Source organism: Anopheles marshallii, chromosome 3 (genome assembly GCF_943734725.1).
Source record: "Anopheles marshallii chromosome 3, idAnoMarsDA_429_01, whole genome shotgun sequence".
NCBI lineage: Eukaryota > Metazoa > Arthropoda > Insecta > Diptera > Culicidae > Anopheles > Anopheles marshallii.
This window is the reverse complement of record NC_071327.1, coordinates 51,874,978-51,899,656: the sequence shown is the minus strand read 5'-3', so window position 1 is coordinate 51,899,656 and position 24,679 is coordinate 51,874,978. Positions and strand designations below refer to the sequence as shown.

The 24,679-nt window shown below is 42.6% G+C and overlaps 4 protein-coding genes and 1 non-coding gene across 5 annotated transcripts in view; 3 read left to right on the top strand and 2 right to left on the bottom strand.

Annotated features, from left to right (window-relative positions):
• The window catches only part of LOC128712791 (collagen alpha-1(XVIII) chain), a 139,244-nt gene extending 131,622 nt beyond the window's left edge, over positions 1-7,622 (top strand). Inside the window, exons 22-24 of the mRNA XM_053807664.1 lie at positions 2,406-2,585; positions 7,131-7,358; positions 7,538-7,622. Coding sequence (XP_053663639.1) covers positions 2,406-2,585; positions 7,131-7,358; positions 7,538-7,601 — 472 coding nt within the window. The 3' untranslated portion in view covers positions 7,602-7,622. The remainder of the gene's footprint in view (positions 1-2,405; positions 2,586-7,130; positions 7,359-7,537) is intronic.
• A 3,693-nt stretch (positions 7,623-11,315) lies between these two features.
• On the top strand, positions 11,316-16,767 carry LOC128711872 (trafficking protein particle complex subunit 11). Its single transcript, XM_053806759.1, has 8 exons — positions 11,316-12,920; positions 12,999-13,576; positions 13,650-13,801; positions 13,865-14,424; positions 14,511-15,324; positions 16,089-16,255; positions 16,345-16,659; positions 16,747-16,767. Exons 1-8 carry the CDS (start codon positions 11,316-11,318, stop codon positions 16,765-16,767), a joined length of 4,212 nt encoding a protein of 1,403 aa, XP_053662734.1.
• A 682-nt stretch (positions 16,768-17,449) lies between these two features.
• LOC128711019 (uncharacterized) lies at positions 17,450-18,853 on the bottom strand. Its single transcript, XM_053805885.1, has 2 exons — positions 18,835-18,853; positions 17,450-18,762 (listed from the first exon to the last, which is right to left on the bottom strand). Exons 1-2 carry the CDS (start codon positions 18,851-18,853, stop codon positions 17,450-17,452), a joined length of 1,332 nt encoding a protein of 443 aa, XP_053661860.1.
• A 598-nt stretch (positions 18,854-19,451) lies between these two features.
• On the top strand, positions 19,452-20,232 carry LOC128711020 (charged multivesicular body protein 1B2). The gene is made up of 3 exons (XM_053805886.1): positions 19,452-19,467; positions 19,568-20,033; positions 20,109-20,232. Exons 1-3 carry the CDS (start codon positions 19,452-19,454, stop codon positions 20,230-20,232), a joined length of 606 nt encoding a protein of 201 aa, XP_053661861.1.
• Positions 20,233-20,734: 502 nt separating this feature from the next.
• Trnan-guu (transfer RNA asparagine (anticodon GUU)) lies at positions 20,735-20,808 on the bottom strand. Its single transcript has one exon. It is a non-coding gene; the product is annotated as a tRNA-Asn (tRNA).
• Positions 20,809-24,679: the final 3,871 nt, after the last annotated feature.

Here is a 24,679-nt window from a genome sequence, read left to right as displayed (position 1 = left end):
ATATTTTTCAGCTTAGTTGTGGCTACTGAAGAAATTATGTATAAGTCAAGTAAAAAGGTTGTTTGTATATGATAAATATGTAAATAGATAAATATAATATGTTTTGCCACCTAAATTGAGACAATAAGAGCCTATGTGAGTAAATTTCAGTGAAGAGCTTGCTGACTTATCTACTAATTTACATTCCCATAGTACAAATTGTAAAAATAGCACATATATCTTCACTTACTTATATACCTTTACGTACAAAACATATATCTTCACTTTCCCAGGTATTTCATTAGTCTTGTGACGGACATTCCGCAGCACATATGCTGAAAGCTAAGCCCTTCATTTTTAATCTACAACAAATTAAAATTGTCTCTTTTTACTGTGTGAATTCCGGGATGGCCCTGGACCTGTATGGATGTAATCTTAGGCATTTCACAAGCTCCACGTACATATCATCCCAGCAACGCGTTCCATTCCTCACATCCAACTGTTCCGGTATTCTCAACCCCTTTTCGAACCAAACATAAAAAGAGACACAGTCACACACAACCACACTGCCACGACAGGTTGTCCGGGGAGAAAATTAAACTCCAGCAAAGCACGGAATGCACTTTTGCATTTTGCATTTCTACCAAGTGGTTGACCGTACGCCGACGGCCAACAAGCTCAACCGATCTTCGACATCCGTTCGCGCCGCCTCAGGTGTTATGGTGGGCTTATGCCGCGCTGACCTGGTGTGCAATGTGTGCACTAGACGCTTGCACGTGGAAAATCGAGGTCAGTTTGCAATGGAAGGGAGAGGAGGAGGGAGAGAAAATGGAATTGCAAAGATAGGCGAAGAAGTAACAAAAAAAAAGCTGCTATGCAACTGTCTGCACTAGGCAAGTTCAGATCCATGCGGTGTACTGTTGCTGAAAACATTCCAAAGCAGTCAGACACCAGGTACCATGGGTCTCGCTACGTGTGTGGAAAAACGCTACGAAATACAACTATTTTGAATTTCCAGCCGGGGAAAGGGAGCTCTAATCTTTTTTTCCTTGCTTTCTCTCGCTTTCTCTCTGCCTCTTGCACTGGGTCACGTGTGGTACGACCATGTGTATGCATTATGCAATGGTTACGCGGTCTTCTGAGCTGTGCTAAATACTGGCAGCGGTGGAAAGGTGTTGGAAGGGAACGAGAGGACATACATGTGGGAAGCAAAACTTGCCCCGATTTTAATATTTCAACAATGCATTTGAAACATTTCATTATTCATAGTGGATGTTCCGCGTCGCGGTTCGCAATAGGCAAAGCATCAGCTCCGGCGGGTAAACACGGGAAGCATAGTTTATACAAACTAGTCCAAAATCCTTATAATGGAAGGTGAGTGGGGTTGGGCGTTACCCCCCCTACGAAAGGGGAGGTTTTATTACTCAATTTTCACATACCTCTCACATATATAGTACCAGCATAAAATGCTAACACCGTCCTTGTCTGCTGCTGCTCCGCCTCATAGCTTTCTGCTTGCTTTCCAAACCCTGCACACACACACACATGAACCAAACGAAATGACCGGAAGTACTCGGAAAGGAGCACTGTTAATTGGCACTACGACCCCACCCTAGAACCACTCACACGGTGCTATATTTTTGAAACCGTCAAACTTAATACCGGTGCTAACGTTAATCCGAATATAATCCCAAAAATGAACCAATTTAGACTAAGCATATACTCCCAGCACGCGTTACCCGCACGCGCGGGTGATGGGGCAACATGACTTTTATAGCCGTTATATCTTGCTTGAGCGAAATCTGAGACATTCGAGGTCACAATACGGCTAATTAAAAGTGAACATAAAAATGAGCGCCTAAAGGTAGGCAGTGTGCATAGCATAAGGGCGTTTTGTTGAACGGTATTTATTTTTTTCCTTTCCTTCTTTCTTTTTTTGTTTGCTAAAACTTTCCACCGCACTCATGGTGCGCACCACGCGTATGCGTGCCAGTGATGTGTTTCCTGACACATTTCATGCTCTTTACGGTTGCTACTTCGCAAACATTTTACTACTTTCCAACTTCCGGCGCGCACCACGCGAACCTGTGCGTGTGCACAAAGTTTAACGACAAAGTTTTGCGACCTGCTTATGATCAGGCACCAGGTAACATACCCTATTCCCTATCGGCAGGGCGGTGGTAAACTTCCGGCACATGGGAGTTTCCGTGCGTGCCAAATGGTGTACTATCTTCTACGGAACGGTTTCCGAAAGCGCACCGCCGAATTGGGTGAAATGTTATTGAATTGAAATGATTTTCCGCCCATTAATGAACTCATCAGCGGGTGTAAATTGTATTTTATTAGTAGCACTTTCATTATTCTCTGTTTGCTCTCATTCTCACTCACTCTCTTTCTCTCTCTCTCTCTCTCCATCTGCTTTACAGAATACAAAATCTAGACTCGATCGTGCGGATAGCGGATCGTGAACTGCCGGTCGTGAATACCCGCGGTGACGTCCTGTTCAATTCGTGGAACGGCATCTTCAACGGACAGGGTGGATTCTTCTCGCAAGCACCACGGATATACAGCTTCAGCGGGAAGAATGTGCTCACCGATATGGCGTGGTAAGTAGAGATAGAGAACACACACACCGAGAAACCGTACTAAGCATTCGCACGCGCATTACGACGAACGTGTAACTTTATGTCAACCGAAAGCCGACAAAATATTGGCATCTATTTCTTTTTTTTTTGTTGGAATTAACGAATAGGAAAAGACTATGGGTAGTCACACAGTATGTGGCGGCAACATTTCTTTCCCAATGTGTTCCATAAGAATATCTCATATGCGCCTAAAAGCATGCAATTTTGTAAAATAATAATGCAACGTTTTCAAAATGGACCTGCATTGTCTGATGGCTTTTCACGTATGATTAACAAAATAGTCAATTCTGACCATAGAATGTATGGTTCATCACTTAGACTGAGCTTGTTTTACAACCATGCAATACTAATTATACTATTTGAATGGTCTCTTCAAGGTTTTTAAACTGCACTTTTAAAGACCCTATTTGCATACTTTCGGGCGTTAAAAACTCATCTCACAGTTGTATCAGTTTGTACTTTGTTTGCGGCTAGTTTATTATTTTTATTATTTTATTTTTTTATTACATTGTTAATTATATTTTTTTAGAGAATTTACTTTACTTCATGGCATTTTTAATAAAAGTAAAATCGAAATGGCGCGAAAATGGCATAGTATATTGTGCTTCGTCTTGTTTCTTTTCATTCATTTAATTGTCTATTAAAGCGAAATATTGGTACGAAATATTCTGTTGAAAGTAGTTAAACTTACTATATATTTTTAAAATAAGTAAATACAACACAAAATAAGCTTAGCTGTACGTTTAATTCACAATATTATCATTACCATTTTGGCAATATTCTTACACTCATAAATTCCAAACCGTGATATGCCTCCCAAGTTTATTGTCGATTTAGTCGACAGAACTATACAACCACAACAAAAAAATACAAAAATACAATATAATTATGAAACGTGTTATGCCACCACACCATGTTATGCCCTCGTTTGACACACTGTGCTCATCGTAGGAAAAACTTTTGCGTGTTGTATGATGCAGGGTGGATAACGCACATATTTCTTCGTGCTTATATGTGCCGATGGTACCAAACCACTAATGTACTTTTGCTTTCATCACACACAAAACATCACGCGTCAGTACCATTAGACACAAAAGGTATTAGCGAGGAAAATGGCGAGTAACATAACCAACAAAAAAAATGAACACAGAAATTTATGATCCCTCCCCAGATATGACGTCAAAGAATGGTCACAACCTCCACAAAGATGTCACTTTGTCATCGGCTTAAGGCTCGCATGGCACACTCTCTTATGCCCCAAGGGAGCTAGGGAGAGAACCGGCAAAGTGGGTAGTTATGGACAGTCCACCACAGATCAGACACACATCGTACTATCGTGATGTGCCTGATACCGGCCATCCAGTCGTATCCGTCCTGTGACCGTTGACCCAATTAAGAAGGCATTAGTGTCAAAATATAATGAGCAACATGGATTAGTTTTTAACGTGCTCGCCACATCTTCAGTGAAGTGTGAAAATGTTTGCTTCGAAATTAAAACCTCCCTCCCAATGGGTATTCGAACAACAATGGCCGTTGAAAGCATTATTATCGAAATAATCATCTACCGAAAGTGATATAAAACCTGCTGAATATGCAACCCGCATCACAGCCAACTTCAACCGAACTAAGATCGATTGTTTTTTCCCAAGCAAGTTCTGTACAAAAGGGGAAAGGTCTACAGAATTATTCTATAATGTGTACAAAATAACGATCCCAACGATATGCCACGGTCAGTGGGTTTTTTTGTTTCTTTTGGGGGCCGAACAACAGAAAAACAATTTATTCATCCTGTTCCCTTGTCGGATGAGTAAAATGATTTAGGACCCGGTTTATCCTGTTGCTGGGCCCATCGCATCGTGTTTATACATACCCGGCTCATTGAAACGATTCAATCAATTTCTAATTTTTGATTGGACTTTGCTGTTTGATGGTGCTGTTTCGCATCCCATGCCTCCCATTCCAACTGCTGCACGTCTCTTCAATCTTTGCTTTGGCCGACAAGTGGCACATTCGCTCATTACTAGGAAAGCTGTCTGTGAGTAGAAGAATCGGAAGAAGAGCCCGGTGTTGCGATTGCAAAATCAACGATACCCCTGGGTAAAAGTGCATCCTTGCCGACACAAACGTCCATTATCGTTGGAAGGCCGTAAATGACTCTCATGATAATTTGCAATTTATCACATCAATGCCCATTATTTATTCGCTCCGGGTGGTGCTCGGCAAGATGTTTGGTCAGGTCTTTTCTGAAATGGCAAGCTGTTTTCTGTGTTTTATTTTTTTTTGAGCAGGGAGCGACAACACATAGAAAATCCCAAACGACAGCATCCACAACGCTGCTGAGCTGCTTGGGCCGGCAAGCAAATGCAATAAACATGCCTGCTAGTGCATCTGGTCAGGGTTTTTTCATCTTTTTCGGCCAGGGCACAACAACAGTTCCGTTTTTCCCAGGGTGACGTGTATGTATCGAACAACTTGTACCCCCTAGAATCCAATTAAATGTCTACGGCATATCACATACTCAAACAGGTACCGACCGAAAGGTCATATCTATCCAATTTTGGGGCCAGATTGTATCAATCATAACATAACCTTCCGGCGTCAAAACGAATGCCGATCGGATTCTTCCATTTTAAATGGTTTCCTTGCCACAACAGAAGTGTTGTAGTATTTGTTCGAATATACAGACACACACACACAGACAGACACACAGAATAAAATATGTGTCAAATCAAATTTATCAATCAAAGCTCGAAACTGACATCGTAGATCCGCAAAACCATTCTCAACTCTGCAAGACACCGAACCCGGGGACATTGAGCAGTAAAGGGTTGTTTGTGGGCGACGGGAATGAGCGACCCCCAAGAAAAAGCTGACTTGTGTGACAGGTTTATTTTTCTACTCAATATGCTTTCCCGTCAATCACGCTTTTCTCATACAACCGTTGCCGCTTTATGTCGACTCAAATCGGAATTTTATCTTCAATTCTTTCATTTTTTTTCTCTCGCTCTTTCTTTCTCTCTCTGTCGTTCAATTTTCTCGTTAAGCACAATTCCATCTTTGCATTTTATATTTCTCGTGAATCTTTCCCTTTTTTTTCGTTCTTAACATTCAGACCTTTCTGTCCAAAATGGTCCAATATTTACCAGTTCCTCAAGAAAAAAAAGCCAAAGTTGTACCGTTTGTCGCAGCGAAACTCACCTGTCCATGAATGGCACGCACAAAATGGGATGGCTGAAAATATTATTACACATCAGTGGCCGGCTTGTCGGTCAGGACCGTTCACCGAGTTTACATTTGTGGTATGAAGGATCAAGAATTCACCAATTCCCCGAAAATAGGATCGAAATGTTTGATAAAGGGATATCCTTCACAAGCCTTGGGGAATGAAGAATGGCCGGGGGTGGTGTAGGAGGAAAGAAGATATGGATAAGGTACGATACTTTAGTTCCATTTTCCTGCCAAATAATGAACGTCCCGCATATATCTGCACCTACCAAGGTCCATAGGAAAACACGGGTGTGGTACGGGTGCCAAAGGGCCCACAGACGCAGCACATGCAAGCATGCAATAAATAATGGATCAATTTATGCGGGGATCTGGGAATGAAATCTTGTTAAGAGGTTTTACGGTAACGATGGGTAATGAAAATTCAATATCCTTCCAATTCGGGCCGCATTTCGGCATTTTGTTACGTCCCAAACCTGCGAGAGTCTCCCGGAAAGTGCCAAAGCTTCAGGATTGGGGTTGCGTATTTAACAGACACCAGCGTCCGGGACTCACCCAGATGAGAACAGGGAGCGGAACATGGAGGAAGAGATTAATTTTGCATTATTATTCCATCTCTACGATCAATCGCGCAATCAAATTTTGAAGGTCAGTTTTCAAGAATTCCAGGCTTGATACTGGCCGGTATTTATTAAGGTTTCAGCTACAGAAATATTGCACGCTGGTGTTTTATCTCCATTGCTACGAACATGAAAAATTTATGCAATAGCAAATCTGCTTAAAACTGTAGCAACGGAATGGAACGGTTCACGGAATGGAGCACTATTGAAGGGAGATATTCTCCCGAATGTACTCCGTCGGCTATTTGGGCAATATTTCATCATTCCACAAGAAAAAACTACGATTTGGTGCGTGGGTCGTAGTAATCATTGATTTATTGGCCTTTCTTGGTAAATCAATGGTGTGTTGACCCCACGCACCAGTCGTTATTATGCCCTTATGTCATACCATAGTACTAAGGCAAGTACTCAAGAATCCGGCATTCAGAGAAGTATGACGACTACGCTTTTCCTGGTTTTGCAGTTTTCTGATCTCTTGGGACCAACGAGACACCAAGAAATTGTGAGAATAAAGCACTGAAATCTTAGAAATCGCAACACAACTGTTTTACCCGTTAGTGCTCTAAATTCTTGAGAGATTCTTCGCAAACTTGTCTTTGTTTTTTCACACAGCATTTCATTGTCACTAACATTTTGCTCGCTTCATTCTTGTTTTCTGTAGGCCACAGAAACTGGTGTGGCACGGTTCCAGTGCGCACGGTGAGCGTGCGATAGACACGTACTGCGATGCCTGGCACTCGTTAATGCCGGATAAGGTCGGACTGGCCAGCAGTTTACTCGGTAACAAACTGCTAGACCAGGAACGGTACTCCTGTGATAATCGGTTCGTGGTACTCTGCGTCGAAGCGGTCCCGCAGGACCGAAGACGAAAGCGAAGAGACACCAGAAGGTGAGTCTTTGCTGTTTCCACTAAAAGCCTGTAAGCCCAATGAGCGAGTGTGAACGTCTACTCGCAGTAAAACCCAATAATTAGTTCCTCAAGAAATCTTGGATCAAGGAAACATTTCTATTACCGTACCTGATATACGCTCGTGATACTAATCCGTCTACTTTATTCTTCCGTTCCAGCCAACACGAGTTTGCCAACGAGAAGGAGTACAGCCAATATTTGCAAAGTATCAGCGCACTGTAAAGAAACATGCGAACGCGCATCTTAGAAGTAGACCCGGCGTCTCCCGTACCACACAATACTCAGAACATCGCATAAATAGCATCTTCCCATCTACGACCCAAATCTCACCGTACAGACGTTCGATTGACATCATCATGTTCATCGGCGAAACTTCGTCGAAATATCCGAAACCGTCGACCCGAAACAAAAAGAAACACACACACAAACACAATGCAAATGATAAATAAGATAGGTACTAACGAATATGTTAGATAAGAAAAAAAACAACAACAAACAATAGTGAAGGATAGATTTGGAACAAAGCATGAAACGAAAACAAAACACAATGTGAAAATGAAAGAAGAAAAAAGGAAAAGGAAGAAAACCGAAAAAACAGAGAAGATAAAAGAGATAAGATAAAAGATTAAAAAGTAAAAACAAAACAGATGCCCCTAGCCGGGCAGAGACAGAGCGACGCAACGCTGCAACTGAATTAATGAAATAATGATAATAAGTAATTTTAACAGCAAACAGTCCGACGGAGTAGTTACGTTATTTTTTCGAATTCTTTAAATTGTTTACTTACCTTCGGTTAATTTCGTTGTTTAGCAATTGTAACATACGGTAAAAATGGAGTGTGAGTGACCCGCGTGACTAATGTAAAACAAATATGAGAACACAAAAACGTTAGCTCGTAAGCAAAGGTACAACATGAAGCGTACTGTGGTTAGCATTTAAGTGGGCGATAACAGTGACGGTAACAGGATTCAATTAACGCAACACGTGCAAACAGTTGCAGAGCACACAAAACCAAGCATACAAACACTGGAAATGTTTAGCCATGTGTCACACCAAGTATGAGTCAAATTCATACTGTGGGCTGAACGCGGCCCGACCGAACTCTCGTCATGTTGATAGTCAAATTAATTATTGCCTCAATGCCGATCAGTTTGCATCACCGTGCACTGCAGCTGTGCTGATCTACTACTGATCTTAGTGGATCAGTGTTAGGTTAATGGCAGTCCTATATGTGAGGGTTGTGCAAAGGTCATGCTATCTTCTGTCTTCTGGTAGACGTAATGGATGCGAACTCTCGTTCCCTTTACCAACCCCTAGACCAATGTTGTGTTTTCTTTTGTCCTGTTACTATCTTTACTACTACTACTACCACTACTACTACTACTACTACCTATCATCATCACTAACTCTACTCTAGTGCATTGTGCCACAACTCGATGACAAGTCTCAAGCGCAAGCAAATCGTAAACTTAATACCAAATTGGAGCAACCTAGTGTTACATTGACGACGACAGAAACCGCGTGTTGTGAATAGTATGTGACGCAAGCGATTCGGTAGGCGATCTGTAAATGCCGCATTGAACAAAACACTGTCCTGTGTGTGCTTCTTTTATTGTTTAGATATGTAAATGAAATACATTCTACCACAGCGTTACAGCAGACTCACTTGTGTACAGCGCCACACACACACGAACCATTCTGGGGAAAGAAATACGTCTTACCGTACTTGTAAACACACACACCCACACCCTCCCACTCTCTATTACATCCCACCAGATCCAACAAATGATCCTTACCCTACCCCATTTTTCCGTAGTAGAATTGTTGCATGATCGATTTGTTACAATTATTACATTGAATAACGGCTCTTGAGCTCTTGACAGGAAATCATTGCAAATCTACACGGAGTAAACGAATTTCAATGCAATTGATGAAATATCAGCAAAGCCAGAGACATTTGTGGCATTTACAATGAGTATGCGGTGGGCGGGCGGACAGAATAATGTAATAAGATAAGTAATTACCTGTAGTCTTAAGGAAGGATCGTGACGGTAGCAATGGTTAAAAAACAAAAGTCGATAGATAATAAGCTATTTAACTAATAATGGTAACTATTAAAAGCCAAGGGGGAAAAATGAAACAAACCCAACACAGAGATAACAAACACTAAAACAAAGAAAGAGATCCATTTTTCTGCAAATTACGTAGGTAATGAGTTTAATTATTGTTTTTCAAAGTACGTTTATGTCTAAAGCAGTGGTAAGAAACGGGAAGGAAGACCTTTTCCACACACCTCACCGTGTGAAGTATACTAGAACCGCAGGCGTTCTGGGTGTGTGAAGCTGTTATCTTGGGAGGGGAATTACAAATTTAATTCGGGGATAAAACAAAAGGGAAAATTTGACTTGCTGTAATAAAAATGAAATTCAACCAGAAGAAAATGGGACGTAATGTTTTTGGAGTGCGAAAAAATATATATCACAGTTTGACAGTTAATACTTCAATGAACAGAATTTTCGTGCTGATGTGGCCAGGTCATCAATGCATTTCCTGGAATCTCACTCCAGAAATGCTTCCATCCACCACTTGATGCACTGAAGCTTAGCACGCTGAGCTCCTTTACTTTGGAGTACGACATCCTCGTCACTTGCCGTAGCGATCGTATTCTTCCGATCTTACTCTACTTGATCAAAAGACTCATAAGTACAACAACTGTTCTTTCCAAGATAGTCCGCAAGCCGCATGTCCATAGAGTCCAGTTGTTGTCCAGTCAACTCCCTAGGCGGGCCTTTTCACGGTCAGAGCCTGCGGCAAACAAGTACTATGCCTTCGTTGGGGCTCCAAGGGGTTTAATGCACCACTGATTCAAACCGTTCCAACAGCACGCTAGCCTCCCAGAGCATTACTCGATCCGATATATGGTATCGAAGACCGCCTTGAGTTAATGAATAGATGGAGGAAATCTGGTGCTCCCAGCATTTTTGGAGTAACTGCCACATACTGAAGTAAAGGACACGCAACCACGTGTTCACAGGACTCAAATTAGGAACGTTATATTTAGCAATCAACTACCGCTGTGAGTATTTTATTTCAAAGTACTGACTTATGTTGGATTTATCCTTTTTTCGAAATAAACAAGCTAGGAAATGAATAGAACAATCAACCCACACATGCCATAGATAGAAATCTTCCAAATTTTTTTTATGAACACATGTGTATCAAGAAATTTTAATTTATGTTACTTTTTTCCAAGCAAATGGTTAACGATCTTTTTAAATCTAATTTCTACAATATTCAGAGAAAATTCGTTACGTTTTATTTAACGCAATCCAATTTCATCCAACAGCGTATGTTTGATTAATGCCAACGAAAAACATGTTTACTTCGTTTTTATTATACCGAAAAAGTTAAATGTTTTTATAACGTTATTGTATTTTTATTTTGTTTATTTTATTTTCTCTCTCCGTCTTTCTCTATCTCTCTCTCGTCATGCAAACGTCAATCCGGTTGACCAGGCTCATGACCTACGGGGCGACCACAGTGCACTTGTCATCTGCACGGTTTTTCTCTGCACTGTATTTTGCTTTTTATTGATAAAAGTTGCCTGAAACCGTGATTAGAGAAAAGGAAACCTTTGTTATCAGTGGTCGCTGCTGGTGCCGCCCCTACAGACGTGAATAAAACCTTCCGGGCCAGTGCACTTCGCCGCTAAAGTACACGTTATGCGGTACAATCATCAAATTCCGTGGCACAGCTGGTGATCCGACTCGGTGGCAAAGTGCTGCAACACAGACAGTGTACAGTGCATTCGCGGAACATTCCCTTCCCATACGCGCTTATTCACAGCTTCCTATATCCTCACGGAAGTGAAGCCTCTAAACCCCTTTTTTGGACGCCCACGACGAAATTCACCCCGACACAGGAAGGCAACGCGGAATGTCTCTCGATGCAAGTGTACTCCCTTCGGAACTGCTGACGACGGCTGCCCCGCTGGTCGGACTGTCGGGACTGGACGTGCAGCGTAATGCCGTACACAAAACGATATGGGATGCGTTCAACAACGCCAAAAAACCGGACACTGAATCGATCCAGTACAAGCTGCTGCCGCCAAACTACGAGTTCCCCGTCTCGAAACCCAAACACCAATCCTACGAATGGTACACACCAAAGGGAATACTGAAGCGTAACTGGATGCTGAAACACCTGCACGTCCTACCGGCAGTGGTGGTGCTGTTTCAGGATCTCGAATGGAACGACCCGAAATGGACGGAAAAGCAACTCCAGTGTGCTGCCACGATACAGGTGCTAAAGAACTCGCTGCAAGGACGTAACACACGCATTGCCATAGCGCTGCTGCAGCGCGGCAACTACCTGCAGCAGGGCGAGGACATGCTGGCCTCGGAACGAGCCGCCCAGCTAACGAGCAATTGCGATATAAATGCTAAAATGCTGTTCGTGCTTCCACACAACGATCACCTGATGGGACACATCTTCCGGCTACAGTCGGCCTTCCTCGAACTGGCCCAATCGTACTACACGCAGATGATGAAACAGATCCGGCTGCATCGGGACCAGTTGACCGATGCGCATACGGTGCTGAAGATACGGCATCAGTTTAAGCTTGGCTTCATTTCGGAGCTAAAACTCGATCAATCGAACGCCCTGCGCCACTACCGGCAAACGTACACGTTTCTGGACGATGTGCGAATCGTCGACACGAACTGTCTGGAGCTGAAAACCATCGCCGGGTTTGTCAATTACAAGATGTGCAAGTTATTCTTCCGACTGAACGCACCGAAAGACTCCATTTCGCAGTTTAAGAACCACATTCAAAAGTACCGACAACGGACCGGTTTCAAGGAGCTACTGTTTGAACATTACGCGTGGTTAAGCGTTCAGTACGGCGCTTTTGCGGAACTGTTCTGTGACGCGGTTAAGAACGGACTTGCACCACTGCAAACGCAACATCCGGGCATCTACTTCCACAAGGCGGCCGAGTACATAGGAATGCGCAAGGAAGCTTTCCTGCAGTGTACCGCACTCGATACGGCGGGTGCTTCGGAACTGGGCTCCATCAGCAATTCGGCACTGTACAGCGATTTCTTCGGCATCCGTGGTAGCGTAAAGACGGGCGAACCCGTGTCCGAACAGCAGATCATCTGTTTGGTGCAGGAAAATGAGAAAGCATACAACCATTCGGGTGAAATCATCAGTCTGCTCGGGAAGGCGATGGCACAGTTTAAGGTGTACCGGTGTTTGCGGTTTCGCAAGAAGCTGGCGATCGATATGGCGGAAGAGTATCTAAAGAGCGGGGATCACTCGAAGGCACTCACGCTGTACTCGCTCATGTTGACCGACTATCGGGTGGACAAGTGGTACACCATCTTTACGCAGGTGCTACTGAAAACGCTCCATTCGGCGTACCTGTCCGCATCGGTGCCGGATTTCGTGGCCTGCAGTATTGAAGCGCTTTCGCCACGCATCGCGATGGAAAAGCAGGATCGTATACTGATACTAGAGAACCTCTGGAAGGTGTTCCACGTATGTATTGTACAATAGAGCGAAATAAGCATTTTTCATCCTCCCAATGGCCCTAAAATGCTTCATCCTTTCTTCTAGCGTGTTTCACCCGTTTCGAGTAGCTTGATTGCACCCGAACTTACCAACAGTTGGCAGAAGGCCCTCACATCCTTTAACACACCGATCAAGCTGGATCTCGATCGATTGAACGATCTGGTCGAGTGTCGGCTTACGTTCGAGAAGCGACAGATCAAGAATGACGAAAAGCTACAGCTTCTGCTGTACATCCGCTCGCTCACGGAAGTTCCACTGAAGCTAAAGAACTTCTCCATTCTCCTAACGGACCTCAAGTCAAGCAGTGTACGGATCAATGCGACCCAGTACACAGAATATGTGGACCCGACCGAGCAGACCGATGCCGCGAAAGCAATCGAAGAGTTTATTCTCGAACCGGAAAAATGCTACCGTATACTGTTTATCGGTGACCGGTACCTCTTCGCGGAGAGTGTGGACGTCCACATCTTTCGACTGGAGCTTCAGATGGGTTCGGAGAATACGCACGCTGTGCTGTCGGTACGAGAGAAGCTCAATACGAGCAAACCGTTTAAATCGTACAATCCGCACAAGGATTGCATGGAAAGTATCGGTGTCATAAGTTCGTGCTATATCATTCCAACGTAAGTTGTCCAATAGTGGGGCAAATTCGTGTAGCAAATTAGTTATCGATAATGTTTTCTTCTTGTAATTTAGCTTCCATCTGGGTTCTCAAACCAAACCAACCAACCAACCGATGCTGACGAACGAATTCCATCAGGTAACGACGAAAATATTCAACCAGTCCGATCTTTGCCTACAGAACGTCGGTGTGAGCATCAGTGTACCACAACTGCTAAGAAATAATGGTAACTACTAGCAACAACTCCCGTTTCGCACAGCCTACTGATTGTTTTCTTTTATTTGCCCAGTATTTTTGACAACCGATCTAAATCATCCGCTGCAGAAGATTCATTCCCACGTGCAGATCGATATCGGTGAGCTGCAGATGCAATCATCGACGACCGTTTCGTACTACCTCGCCAGCCTGGTGGCGGGCAACATAGAGCTGAAGCAGAAAATGTACTATCAGATGAAAAATTTACACCAAAGCAAAACAGAAGCGTCAGGCGGTGGAGGAGGAAACACTCTGAACGGCGGGAGTGGGACGGTCGATTCACCTTCCACCCCGAACAGCGAAAAGGAGGACCTAGCAAAGTTGCTGGCAAACGAGAAAAATTTGCAAAAGTATGTGAACAATCATAACGTAAAGATTGAATTCCTGCACGAGGACGAACAGTTGGTGCGAAAGATTAAGGAAGATACGGTGGTGGTACCGTGTGTGGAAGAGATCAAACTTACCGGTCGGTTCTATACGCTGAGCCGGGAGGCACTCGGGCAGGCGTACCGGAACGAGGATTTTTTGCTACGCATCAACGTGGAGATAAAATCACCCGACCCGATCGATATACTCGAAACGCAATTTATTAGTGTAAGTAGTTGTGGGCAGCGGTTTTATGGCTATTCTGCGCTTAAATTACATCTAAATTCGTTATGTCGTTTTTGTGTACTTTTCAGGATCATAATATAGTGGAGAAACCGTACCAAGGCGGTGATGCCGTCTGCGGGAGTGGCTTAAGACCGGCGAGTCGGTTCGAGGAACTGAAGCTACTTAGTGCAACAAATTGTACCCGTGATTGGGTATCGCGTGGTGATTATCTTTCGAACGACACCCAGCTCGTGTTTAATCGTTCGCGATCGCCAGACTCCAGCGGTGGGACAGCAAATTTACCGGCATCGAACCGACCGGCAGACGAGCAGTACAACAAGAACCTTCTCTCAAAATTGCCGACGAATGCAACGATAATCGGTAGCACTAGTGCACAGCTAACCAATCAGATGAACTTATCACTAACCCATCATCCTTCACATGCTGCCTTGGCTGATACCACCACAACAACTACGGTGTCCACAACGACGGACGGTGACGGTGCACTGTCACCTTCAGCAAAGGGAGGCAACATTACCAATAACATCACTACCAGTATGACCACATCCACCGGGAGTGTAGAAGATTTCAAGGTGAAACCACTGCCACTTAACGAGGCGTCCGCATTGTTATCCAACGCGTCGAAACCGGGCGGTGATGATCTGGTCGCTAAGAATGTGTCGAAAACCATCTACAATCGGGCGCTCGATTGTGTGCAGCTTACAAACAACGACCGGAATGGGTTCATCAATGCGCACTACAATCGTCCCGAAGCGGGAACAAATGTGACTAGTGCGGCCGGTAACATGTCGTGGCCAATCTTCGGGATGTACTGCGTACGATGGTGCCGGTCACGAACGCCAACCGTAGTAAACGAGTCGAAATTTATCATCAATGGAATCGGTAAGGGAACGCTATATCAACCGTCGGACATGCTAGACAAGCACGACACTGTTCGAAGGATGCTCTATCAAGCATCAATAGTCGTGTGGAACGGTCAGATCAGCATCAAAGCAGCAATATATTAATTAATCAGTTCGAGCAATTTGCTTCGACAGACTGTTACGTTCGCTCGTGATTTTCAAAGGTAGCGCGATTGCGTCCGTGAAGAAGCCGGACAAAATCTTTGAACGGCATTAATGAATCTGAGTCTCTATTACTAAGTTTCTAGAATCCTCCAAGATATATGACCACCACCTGTGGACTTGTCCGTCATGAATATCCCACCCCTCCCCCTGTCATCAGTTGCCAGAAATGGGCCCAATTACCCTGCCTGCTTTAGGCCTCCAAGAAACATAATCCGTCTATGTTCTGAAGAATCGTGAATCTTCTGAGAGTCCTGATTTGAATGACTCCACACTAAAGATTCATATGAATGACTCTTCTCAAAAGATTCATTAAGCACTACACTAGTCAAAGCAGTAATTTTGATGATGTGTATATCCTGAAAATGGCTTTAAGACGATTTTTAAGTAATATTAGTCAAACATGTTTCCTTAATTTATTAGTAAATTCAAGAAAAAATATCATTCCTTAACTTTTATATGGATTTCCAAAGTATATACAGTCTCAATCAAACAAATCGAACTGGTCTACTCGATGTCGTGTTTGTACTGTAGTTGAACTCAGAGTTTAGCCACTAATTTCGATTGTTTTTTTTTTTGCAGAAGTCATCGATCCACCGCTAAACCTGTACTGCTACATCGAGCAGCGAATGTACGTACGGTTACCGATGACGTTACGCATCACGCTGCGTAATCCCACGCGTAGAATTCTTCATCTGCAAGCAATACTGAACAGTTCCGACAGTTTCATGTTTGCCGGTCATCGACAGGTACGTTTGTGTGGGACATAAAGTCTCAGCGTACCAAATGACTCTTATCACACTAATCTTACTTGTACTATACTCTTCTTTTTTTTTAGTTGAACGTGTCGATATTTGCGTACTCCACGTACGATCTGCTGTTTAATCTTTGTCCACTGAAAGCCGGTTGGCAACCGTTGCCCGAACTACAGCTAGAGTATCAAACGTTTCAAACAGCTACACCAACACCCGGTGGGGTTAGTATGCCCGGGACGCAAACGGGCCCGTCTAAAGTCCCGACGGACCCGGTGACTGCTGCAGCAGCAGTAGTATCCGGAGACGATGTGATAGCAACGGACGGTATGGAAAGCCAGCGCAAGGCGGAGCTGGCCTCGCTTGTGCATAGGTGGATGCCGAAAATGGTGTTTGTTCATGTAAGCAATCAAGCAACAAGAGGAAACAACAAAGTAATTAATACTTTACTTTATTGCATTTTCTACATTTTCGTTTGTATTTTGCAGCCACCCACGAGGACACTGTGATCAACAACAATATATTAGAGAGAAAGGCGAACGGTTGGATATTTAATTTCAAACTCTTTCCAGTCATCTTTGTGCTCCGATTGTTTTGTCATCGGTAGTGGTCGTTTGCATTGAGGATACCGCAATGGCGAACGTTCCGTTTGGAGTAGTGAATTTAAATGTATTTAATTTCCATATCCATAAGCCTTTTAGACTCCAGGGCATAAGAGCATGGATATGTAACAGTCCGGAAAGGGTAAAAATGTGGAAAAATGCTTCCTAAGTAATGTTTGTTGCTAAACAAAAAATAACGAAAGAAGGGCATTATTAGAAGTCAGGCGTGTGTGTGAGTGTGAGTGAGAGAGAAAGTTTTATAGAGAGAAGACACGAATTGTTAACATGATTAGACAGTGAGAGGGTCAAAGTATCGGTATTGAAAGATTTATAGTTATGAAGAGTTGGCGTAGCTAATCGAAGGGAAAACTAACTGAAAAACGCGGGCTAATGTTAAGACTAAGGTAAACCGTGTTAAAGGCGAGTGGCAATATTTAAAGTCGGTTTTTTGGACGTATTGAAATAGGAAACTAGATAGAGGTGGATTCTTTCGAATTCTTTTGCCCCCAAGGTTCGTTTTCTTCTAGTTCATACCGTACCCTCCCGAATAAAGGTGAAACGATAATTTACATTGAAAAATATGGTGTATTTACAAGAAATGTTTCAAATTCGCATAGTACGGATCTGCCGTGGTAAATACAGTGGAAAGATCCCGCTGACACCATATCGTGTCTGTGGACGTTTTGGCAATTTGTCTAAGCTTCCTTTGCAGCATGCTCGGGTCGGCTTCAAACTGCTGCGCTAGAACGATTACATTACGATCGGTAAATTCGAACGAAGTTACCGGACGATGCTGCACAGCGACATTTCGACGTCTGCGATGCAAGTTCGTCTGTATGCCACAATCCGATGTTTTGGTGATGAGTGGTCGATTTGGCACTTCAGTTCGAGTGGAGTAGTGCATTGCTGTGTGAGGAATCGTTTGAGCATTATTGGTACGTAGATCGAGAACACCATCTACCCGTGGTGAGTTTGTTGCTTCCGCAATACGTAGGTGTAAGGAAAGGTTCTGATTGGTCTTTTCTCGTTCCACAGCTACAATTTTGGACGCTAGTGCCCAATTTGCGTTCTTCGCCGTGCTCTCATCCACCTGTTTGGACAGATCCAAGCAAACGTTGCCGGTAACTGTGGATATGACTGTATTTGCTTCCTGAACTTGTGGAACCTCTACTATGGGCATAATTTGGGTATTGGCTACCGATACTGGCACCAACGATGGAGTTGGCTGTAAAGGATTACTATTTGTCAATATTTCTTCCATTCGTTGTAACTCTTCGCTAAAATTTGGTAATATATCGCTTATCGCTTGAAGTGGAGAAGCTACATTTTCGTGAATCCCTTTCGCCGGCATTTCCTCTAGCTCCATACTAGCTTCGGATAGAATTGTTGATGGCAAAGATGCAGTACGCTCTACCTCAGCACAAGGAACAGGAGAACGGTTCATCCCCGCACACTGCTGCCGATATTCAGCCTGAAATCCATCCAGCAGCTTTTCCAGCTGTTCTTCCACCTGTGCCTCGGTGGATTCGTCGAAAATGTACCGTGCCAAAGCCTTATCCTGCTGGGCGAACAAGCTAACTGACGCCACAGCCTGGATTTCACCATTCGGTGGCTCCTGCTGAGTTGAAGCAAACATTATGCAATCATTGTCCGACGCAGGACCATTCGTTACACTAGCTTGCAGTTTGGTCACAGTAGCCGAAGAAGGTTTGCTCGGTGACTTTTTCCACACCTGCTGGAGGCATTGGGAGACGGTTTTGTTATCCCGTAACCGCTTCGATGGTTTCTTTTTCCTTCTTTCCATAGGGGGAAATTTTGGCCAGGAGTAATTGGGTCTTTTTTCACGAATTTTCGTTCGAAGCGTTGGAACCTGGGACGATTCGATGAAATCCTCCAACTCATCTGTTTTGGCAAAAGTGTTGGGATGAGTTTTAAAACGAATATAAAGATGCTTTACAGCAGCAAGTGTGATACCTCCTTTGTTGTTCTCCATCATGCAGGGTTCCAGCAGAAAATGGTAGAAATCGTAATTAATATGGTTACTGGTAACGTTCCCAATGAAATTTTCACGAGTAAAAAAGCCGTTACGTTGTCTCCGCTGATGCGAAATAAATTTTCTATTTTTCCCCGTAATTCAAATGACAGTTTGTTGTCCCATGCAGCAGAACACACGGTAATTCAAATCTGCTGCTGGCATCCAAACAAGGACGGTAATTTACGAGAATTAGTAGAAAATCGTAAAGGAAATAAAACTTGTTAAACTGCTTTTCAATTGCTTTTCTATGCATAGAGAGAATCCTTGTTTCCAAGGGATATGAAAAAGTTGCACCCACCGGCAAAACAATGTCGCCCGATCGAGGCGACATTTATCTATCAACTGTCAGCTGGCTGTCAAACGCTAATGTTTACATCCAAATACGATTGAAAACATACGAAATCTCAAAAAGTGACTCATCCCCAACCTTGCGGTCGTAAAATTGCGTTAATTTAATAATTAGTTCTCATTTCTGGGAGGTTTAAATTTCTTGTTGAAACTGTTATTCGTAGTACTAAAGTATTAATCCTTAAAAGGATCTAAAACAGGCCCAAAAATGTCAGCTATGGAGAGTATCCTTTTCAAGAATCTAATCGTGCGCTTATTCCGCACATTGTATACACCACGGAACGTACCGAACAAACACTTTCCTTAACGCTGGTCTATTCGCAGAGCACTTGTTTAACCTTAAATTTGCAGTGAAAGAGCTGGAACGCAACGCCAAGAAGTGTGAGAAGGAGGAAAAAGCCGAAATACTGAAGACGAAGAAAGCCATCCAGAAGGGTAACACAGAGGTGGCACGGATCCACGCCGAGAATGCAATCCGACAGAAGAGCCAATCGCTAAATTATCTGCGTATGAGCGCACGGGTCGATGCCGTGGCCAGCCGTGTACAGACCGCGCTTACGACGCGCAACGTTACAAACTCGATGGCGGGCGTCGTCAAGGCAATGGATGCGGCCATGAAGGGTATGAACCTGGAGAAAATATCCGGCCTGATGGATAAGTTCGAGTCACAGTTTGAGGATCTGGACGTGCAGAGCTCGTACATGGAAAACACCATGTCCCAGACGACGACCACGGCCGTACCACAGAACGATGTGGAATCGCTAATGCAGAGAGTTGCTGATGAAGCTGGGTAGGTGGAATTGCTACCTAGCGGCTTCTATGCCGATGCAACTGCTAACGTTTTCCTACTCTTACTTCATTTTAGCCTTGAACTCAACATGGAACTTCCTTCGGGACCATCTTCGGTTGCGATCGGTGCCTCAACGCAAGCATCCACCGAGCAAGATGAACTAACGGCACGCTTAGCACGTTTGCGACAGGCCGAATAAAGTGGTCCACATTCTGTTGTGAACGGTCCGAATTATATTGCGATATGTTATTTTTCACCATGTATATTTTCTCTTTCCATTGAATGCTCTGCAAATGCAGTTCCTCTCACTGCAAAACCATAGGAAGGGTATCACCTTTTTTCAGATTAAAAAATGTGTAACATGCTTTGAGTAATTCTCATAATTATTCGCTAAAACAAAGGAATAAATATTATGACCTTGGTCGATTAAATAAACCGCGAATTATTTGTCGGATTGCATTTCAAATAGTTTAGCCGAATTCTGAAGTCTGATGGGTTCATTTATGATTAGGATACGTTTACTAAATGGTTAATAAAACTGTACAATTGAATAAAAAGGCCATAAAGGGTAGAATGAAGCTATACGTAAAATAATCCAATAATCTACGCAACAAAATTTGCATATCGTTTTCAAATAATAGGAAAGAATATATCCATAAAAACTTCATATGTTAGCAGCTATGAAATGAAAAAAACATCGCCGCCCCCGGGTGGACTCGAACCACCAACCTTTCGGTTAACAGCCGAACGCGCTAACCGATTGCGCCACGAAGGCGATGATGAGCTCGCGCGTTAGAGCGAACCTGTTGCATATTGCCATTACCGCCTAACAGAGCTTTTCGATAATCAAACGTTGCTCTATAGCAGGGGTCTCCAAACTTTTCAGTCCGCGGGCCGCATTGGTTGAAACTATGATAGCGTGAGGGCCACTTATACATTACAGGGTTTTACATTAGATAGGATATGGCGAATCCAACTTACTGAATCGCACGAACAGACAAGATCAGACACAAAAACTACAAACTTTAATTAATCGCAAAAATTGGAAATGGTATCTCATGCGCAATTTAGTTAATGCCAAATCGGTTAGCATGTTTACGTACAGGCGGATTCAAGTGTTGAAATACAAAATGAAGTTGCAAATTAATCACAAGTATTTAACATCATTAAACCTAAGTTTTAATGGATAATTTGAACAAACTTTGTTTAAAACTTTGTCGTACATTAATTTTGAATATTCTATTTCAACTCTTGAATCCGGCAGATATAGAAACAGCCCGGCCGGATTTGACATTCACTAAATTGTGCCCGCGACTCCATATCCAGCTTTTGCGATTCAGTAAATGGTGTTGTGTTTCACTATCAATCTCCCAGTTTATCTTATAAGCTTACGCGATTCATTAAGTTGCGCTCATCAGATTCTATCTATTGCAAAACCCTGTATCTTCCGGGTAATTTAGAGAGATGTTGCGCTCGGGGGATTTTTATTTCACAATTTCTATTATTAAATATTGCTAACTATTTCAGTAATTAAATTGAATAGTTAAGAAATATTACAACATTCCCAAAATAGACATTTTCATTACAACGGTAATATTAGCAATAGTGTCGCGGACCGCACTGGAGACTCTCGAGGGCCGCATGCGGCCCGCGGGCCGTAGTTTGGAGACCCCTGCTCTATAGCATCAACGTAATAAACGCATTTGTTTGCGAAATAGAACGTCGGTGTTTTAAGTTTAACACGCGATTACACATAGTAGACACACAAAACAACCTTTAGACAAACCATTAAATTCCACACCTCATTGAAAGCTGGAAGCTATCGAGCTGAGATGAATGATCATTCAATCAGGTATGACGGCTTGTGGCAATTGTTAGATAATTATTTACCCTTTTAAACACTTGTACACGTGGCCGTAATATGGTACTATTCCCAAAACAACTTCCTTTCGCAGGTGTGTGCTGTAAGTACAGGTTCCATTTAATAGTTCAATATTTATCCTTTTTTATCGTTCTAACTGACCAACCCCAAAGCATGGTGTTTACCCTTAATGGGTAGAACAACTCCTAAAGCACGTGACTACTATCCCAACGCAGCATTGATAATTGCCACATTAAATGTTCCATACATGAATATATTGCAAAATAAAAACATATTAAACCATTAAACTAATGTCATCGATTGCTTTTGTAGCGTTTTGTAACGAGACCACATTGACGTCAAACCATAGAAGAGGTAACACATGAATTAAAGCACGACCCAGGGCAGATGTACTTTGCGAAAAATGTGTCAGCCAAACACCAAAAAGAAGTTAGAAAAACCCTCGCTTACCAAACCACTTGTTGCGAGACAGCGCCCCTCGACGCAAGACGGAAGAGTGGGTTCTCCAAACGCCAACAGAAAAAAAACTCCCTTTTTCACATGACGTCAATGTAATCGATGTATGTAGTTCTTCTTGCGCTAACTCCGTTCGATGTCGCCGTTCGACGCCACATCCAGCCAGACAGGCAAAAAAGTAAGCAACCAACCAACCAAAGCAATATGCTTGAATCGATAATTTTAGCTCGCGCAAACTTTAAACTTCCGTTCTTTACCTTGCCCCACACTACCCTGGTCCCTCTTGTACACACCGAAACACGCATGAAGGTTAAAAGTAATTGGCCACAACGGGTGATCGTCGTTTGCCCGTGTACTGCTGCATTGATCACTTCAATTCACGCTCAAACGTGAGCATGATAATTGAACTGAAATCAAGTGAATCTTTGCGTCTCCATCGAAGGCAAAAAAAATCCTAAGTACGCTTAATTTATCCTTCTTTTTCTACTCTCAACACGAAATTTAAAAGCAACGTAGAAGCCCTGTTTACGATTCCGCCATATTGTTCCGTGTGATCGCCTTTGGACCCAGTGAACTTTGTCCTATCACCGCTTGTGCAGTGTTTTCTTTCATACAATTCAACGCTTAAAGTTCAATTTTAATAGGTTTATTTTGATACAAAATGAACAGATTTCTTGTTTTTGTTTTGCTTGTTTGTTTGTTTCATTCCATAATACCGTTTTGCTTTACATGAATCCATTTTGTTGGGGTAAATTTGTTTCGCTTCTTGGTTTGGTTTTCGTTTAGCCACTGTGTTAGTACAACTTTAGTGTGTTGTTTCTGTAATTTTGTTGTTTTTTTCTACAGCTTTTTAATGTTCTTGGTTCTGTGTAAATTATTACCATGTTACTTGTGTTTGTTTATATTTTTAACAAGTCTTCTTTTATATATTTTTTCTTCTTTTCAGAAATGTAAAGGATATACAAACAACCAACAAAACAAAGAAAAGCTGACGAAAGTGTGTGTGTGTGTTTTTTTAAATGTTTTGTATCTGTTCCGTTTTAATGCCTTTTGCGAGCAGTTAACTGTTTCTGAAGAACAATAACAAAACCGTGTTAATGTTCTTCCCGTGCAGCGTTCGCGTTCATTGCTTTTGTTTGCATTGTTTATACTGGTTTCTTTACTTACTTTTTATACAACACTGTCTGTTATTTGTTACTGTTTCTTTTGTTTGTTTGTTTTGTTCTTGTTTCTTTAGTTAGTTCTAAAGTTAAACACACCTGTACGGTGTCTCTTTGTTAACATTTGTGTTTGGTTGTTGTTTTCCGTTGCTTTACGTTGTGTTAATTTCGGTTCCTCTTTTTCCATTCCTGTTTTTGGTTAGCATTTTCTCATTATCTTCTTGCTGGTCATTAAGCTTCGTTTTGTTTTCTTGTTTTGTAATTTTACAATATACTTCTGGAATAGACGAGAAGCTGTTTCACTTCACATTGAGGGTACCGCTATAGGGTTGTTATTCGATAGTTTTGCAGACTAAATCTCAATGTAAACGTTTTAACTTGCCGTTTTTCAATCTCCATTTGATCAATAACAAACATGGCGCCATTCATTAAGTCGAATTTCGTGCCATTTGTTGTTGGCGAATCAATCAAAAAAGAATGCAATATAAAAGTGCATGAGTAGCGCTAGGAATATGCTATACACCATGAACTAATTCGAAACAGACAAAAGATACATCCCTCCCGTGAGTTCCACCGCAATTAGAACACATTAGTCTGTGAAAGCGCGTATGGAAATTGCTTAATATTTTCATATCTTTATACACCTAAACTGCATGCCCAATGAAACTTGCATGCTTTGCGCGAACAAGAAATTAAACGCAACAACAACAAAAAAAACGGAACGCCAAACCTACCAGGAAACAAGATAAACATTGTTTATCAAACTGTTAAATGCACCGCCCTCTTGGCGCTATTCTTTGTCCTATTTATATATGCTGTTGAGGGTGGGAGGAGGCCAAAGTGAAGCAATATTTACAGGATATTATAATTTCAATGCGCACACACACACACACACGCACTCCCCGTTCAGGGTGAGTCAGAATCAATGTTTACATTTGAGTGGCTTAATTTCATATCGACTCTAGCAAAGAATTTAACGAAGCGATCATTATCCTCTTCCGCTGTGTATGTGTGTATGGATAAATTATTTACATCACGAGCAACGCTTTAATATTTTTACCCCTTTCATCTTATTTTAAGCTTTTTCAGCTTTCAATTACAAAACAAAGCCTTTGCCCCAATTGCTTCTGCTTCCACACAAGCAAAGT

Bases quoted from the DNA above. Each gene is read 5' to 3' on its own strand.
- LOC128711020 (XM_053805886.1), top strand. The intron at 20,034-20,108 runs GTAGGTGGAATT...ACTTCATTTTAG, and splicing joins AGAGTTGCTGATGAAGCTGG to CCTTGAACTCAACATGGAAC.
- LOC128711872 (XM_053806759.1), top strand. From the start codon at position 11,316: ATGTCTCTCGATGCAAGTGTACTCCCTTCGGAACTGCTGACGACGGCT. The intron at 13,802-13,864 runs GTAACTACTAGC...TTATTTGCCCAG, and splicing joins ACAACTGCTAAGAAATAATG to TATTTTTGACAACCGATCTA. The intron at 14,425-14,510 runs GTAAGTAGTTGT...TGTACTTTTCAG, and splicing joins TCGAAACGCAATTTATTAGT to GATCATAATATAGTGGAGAA.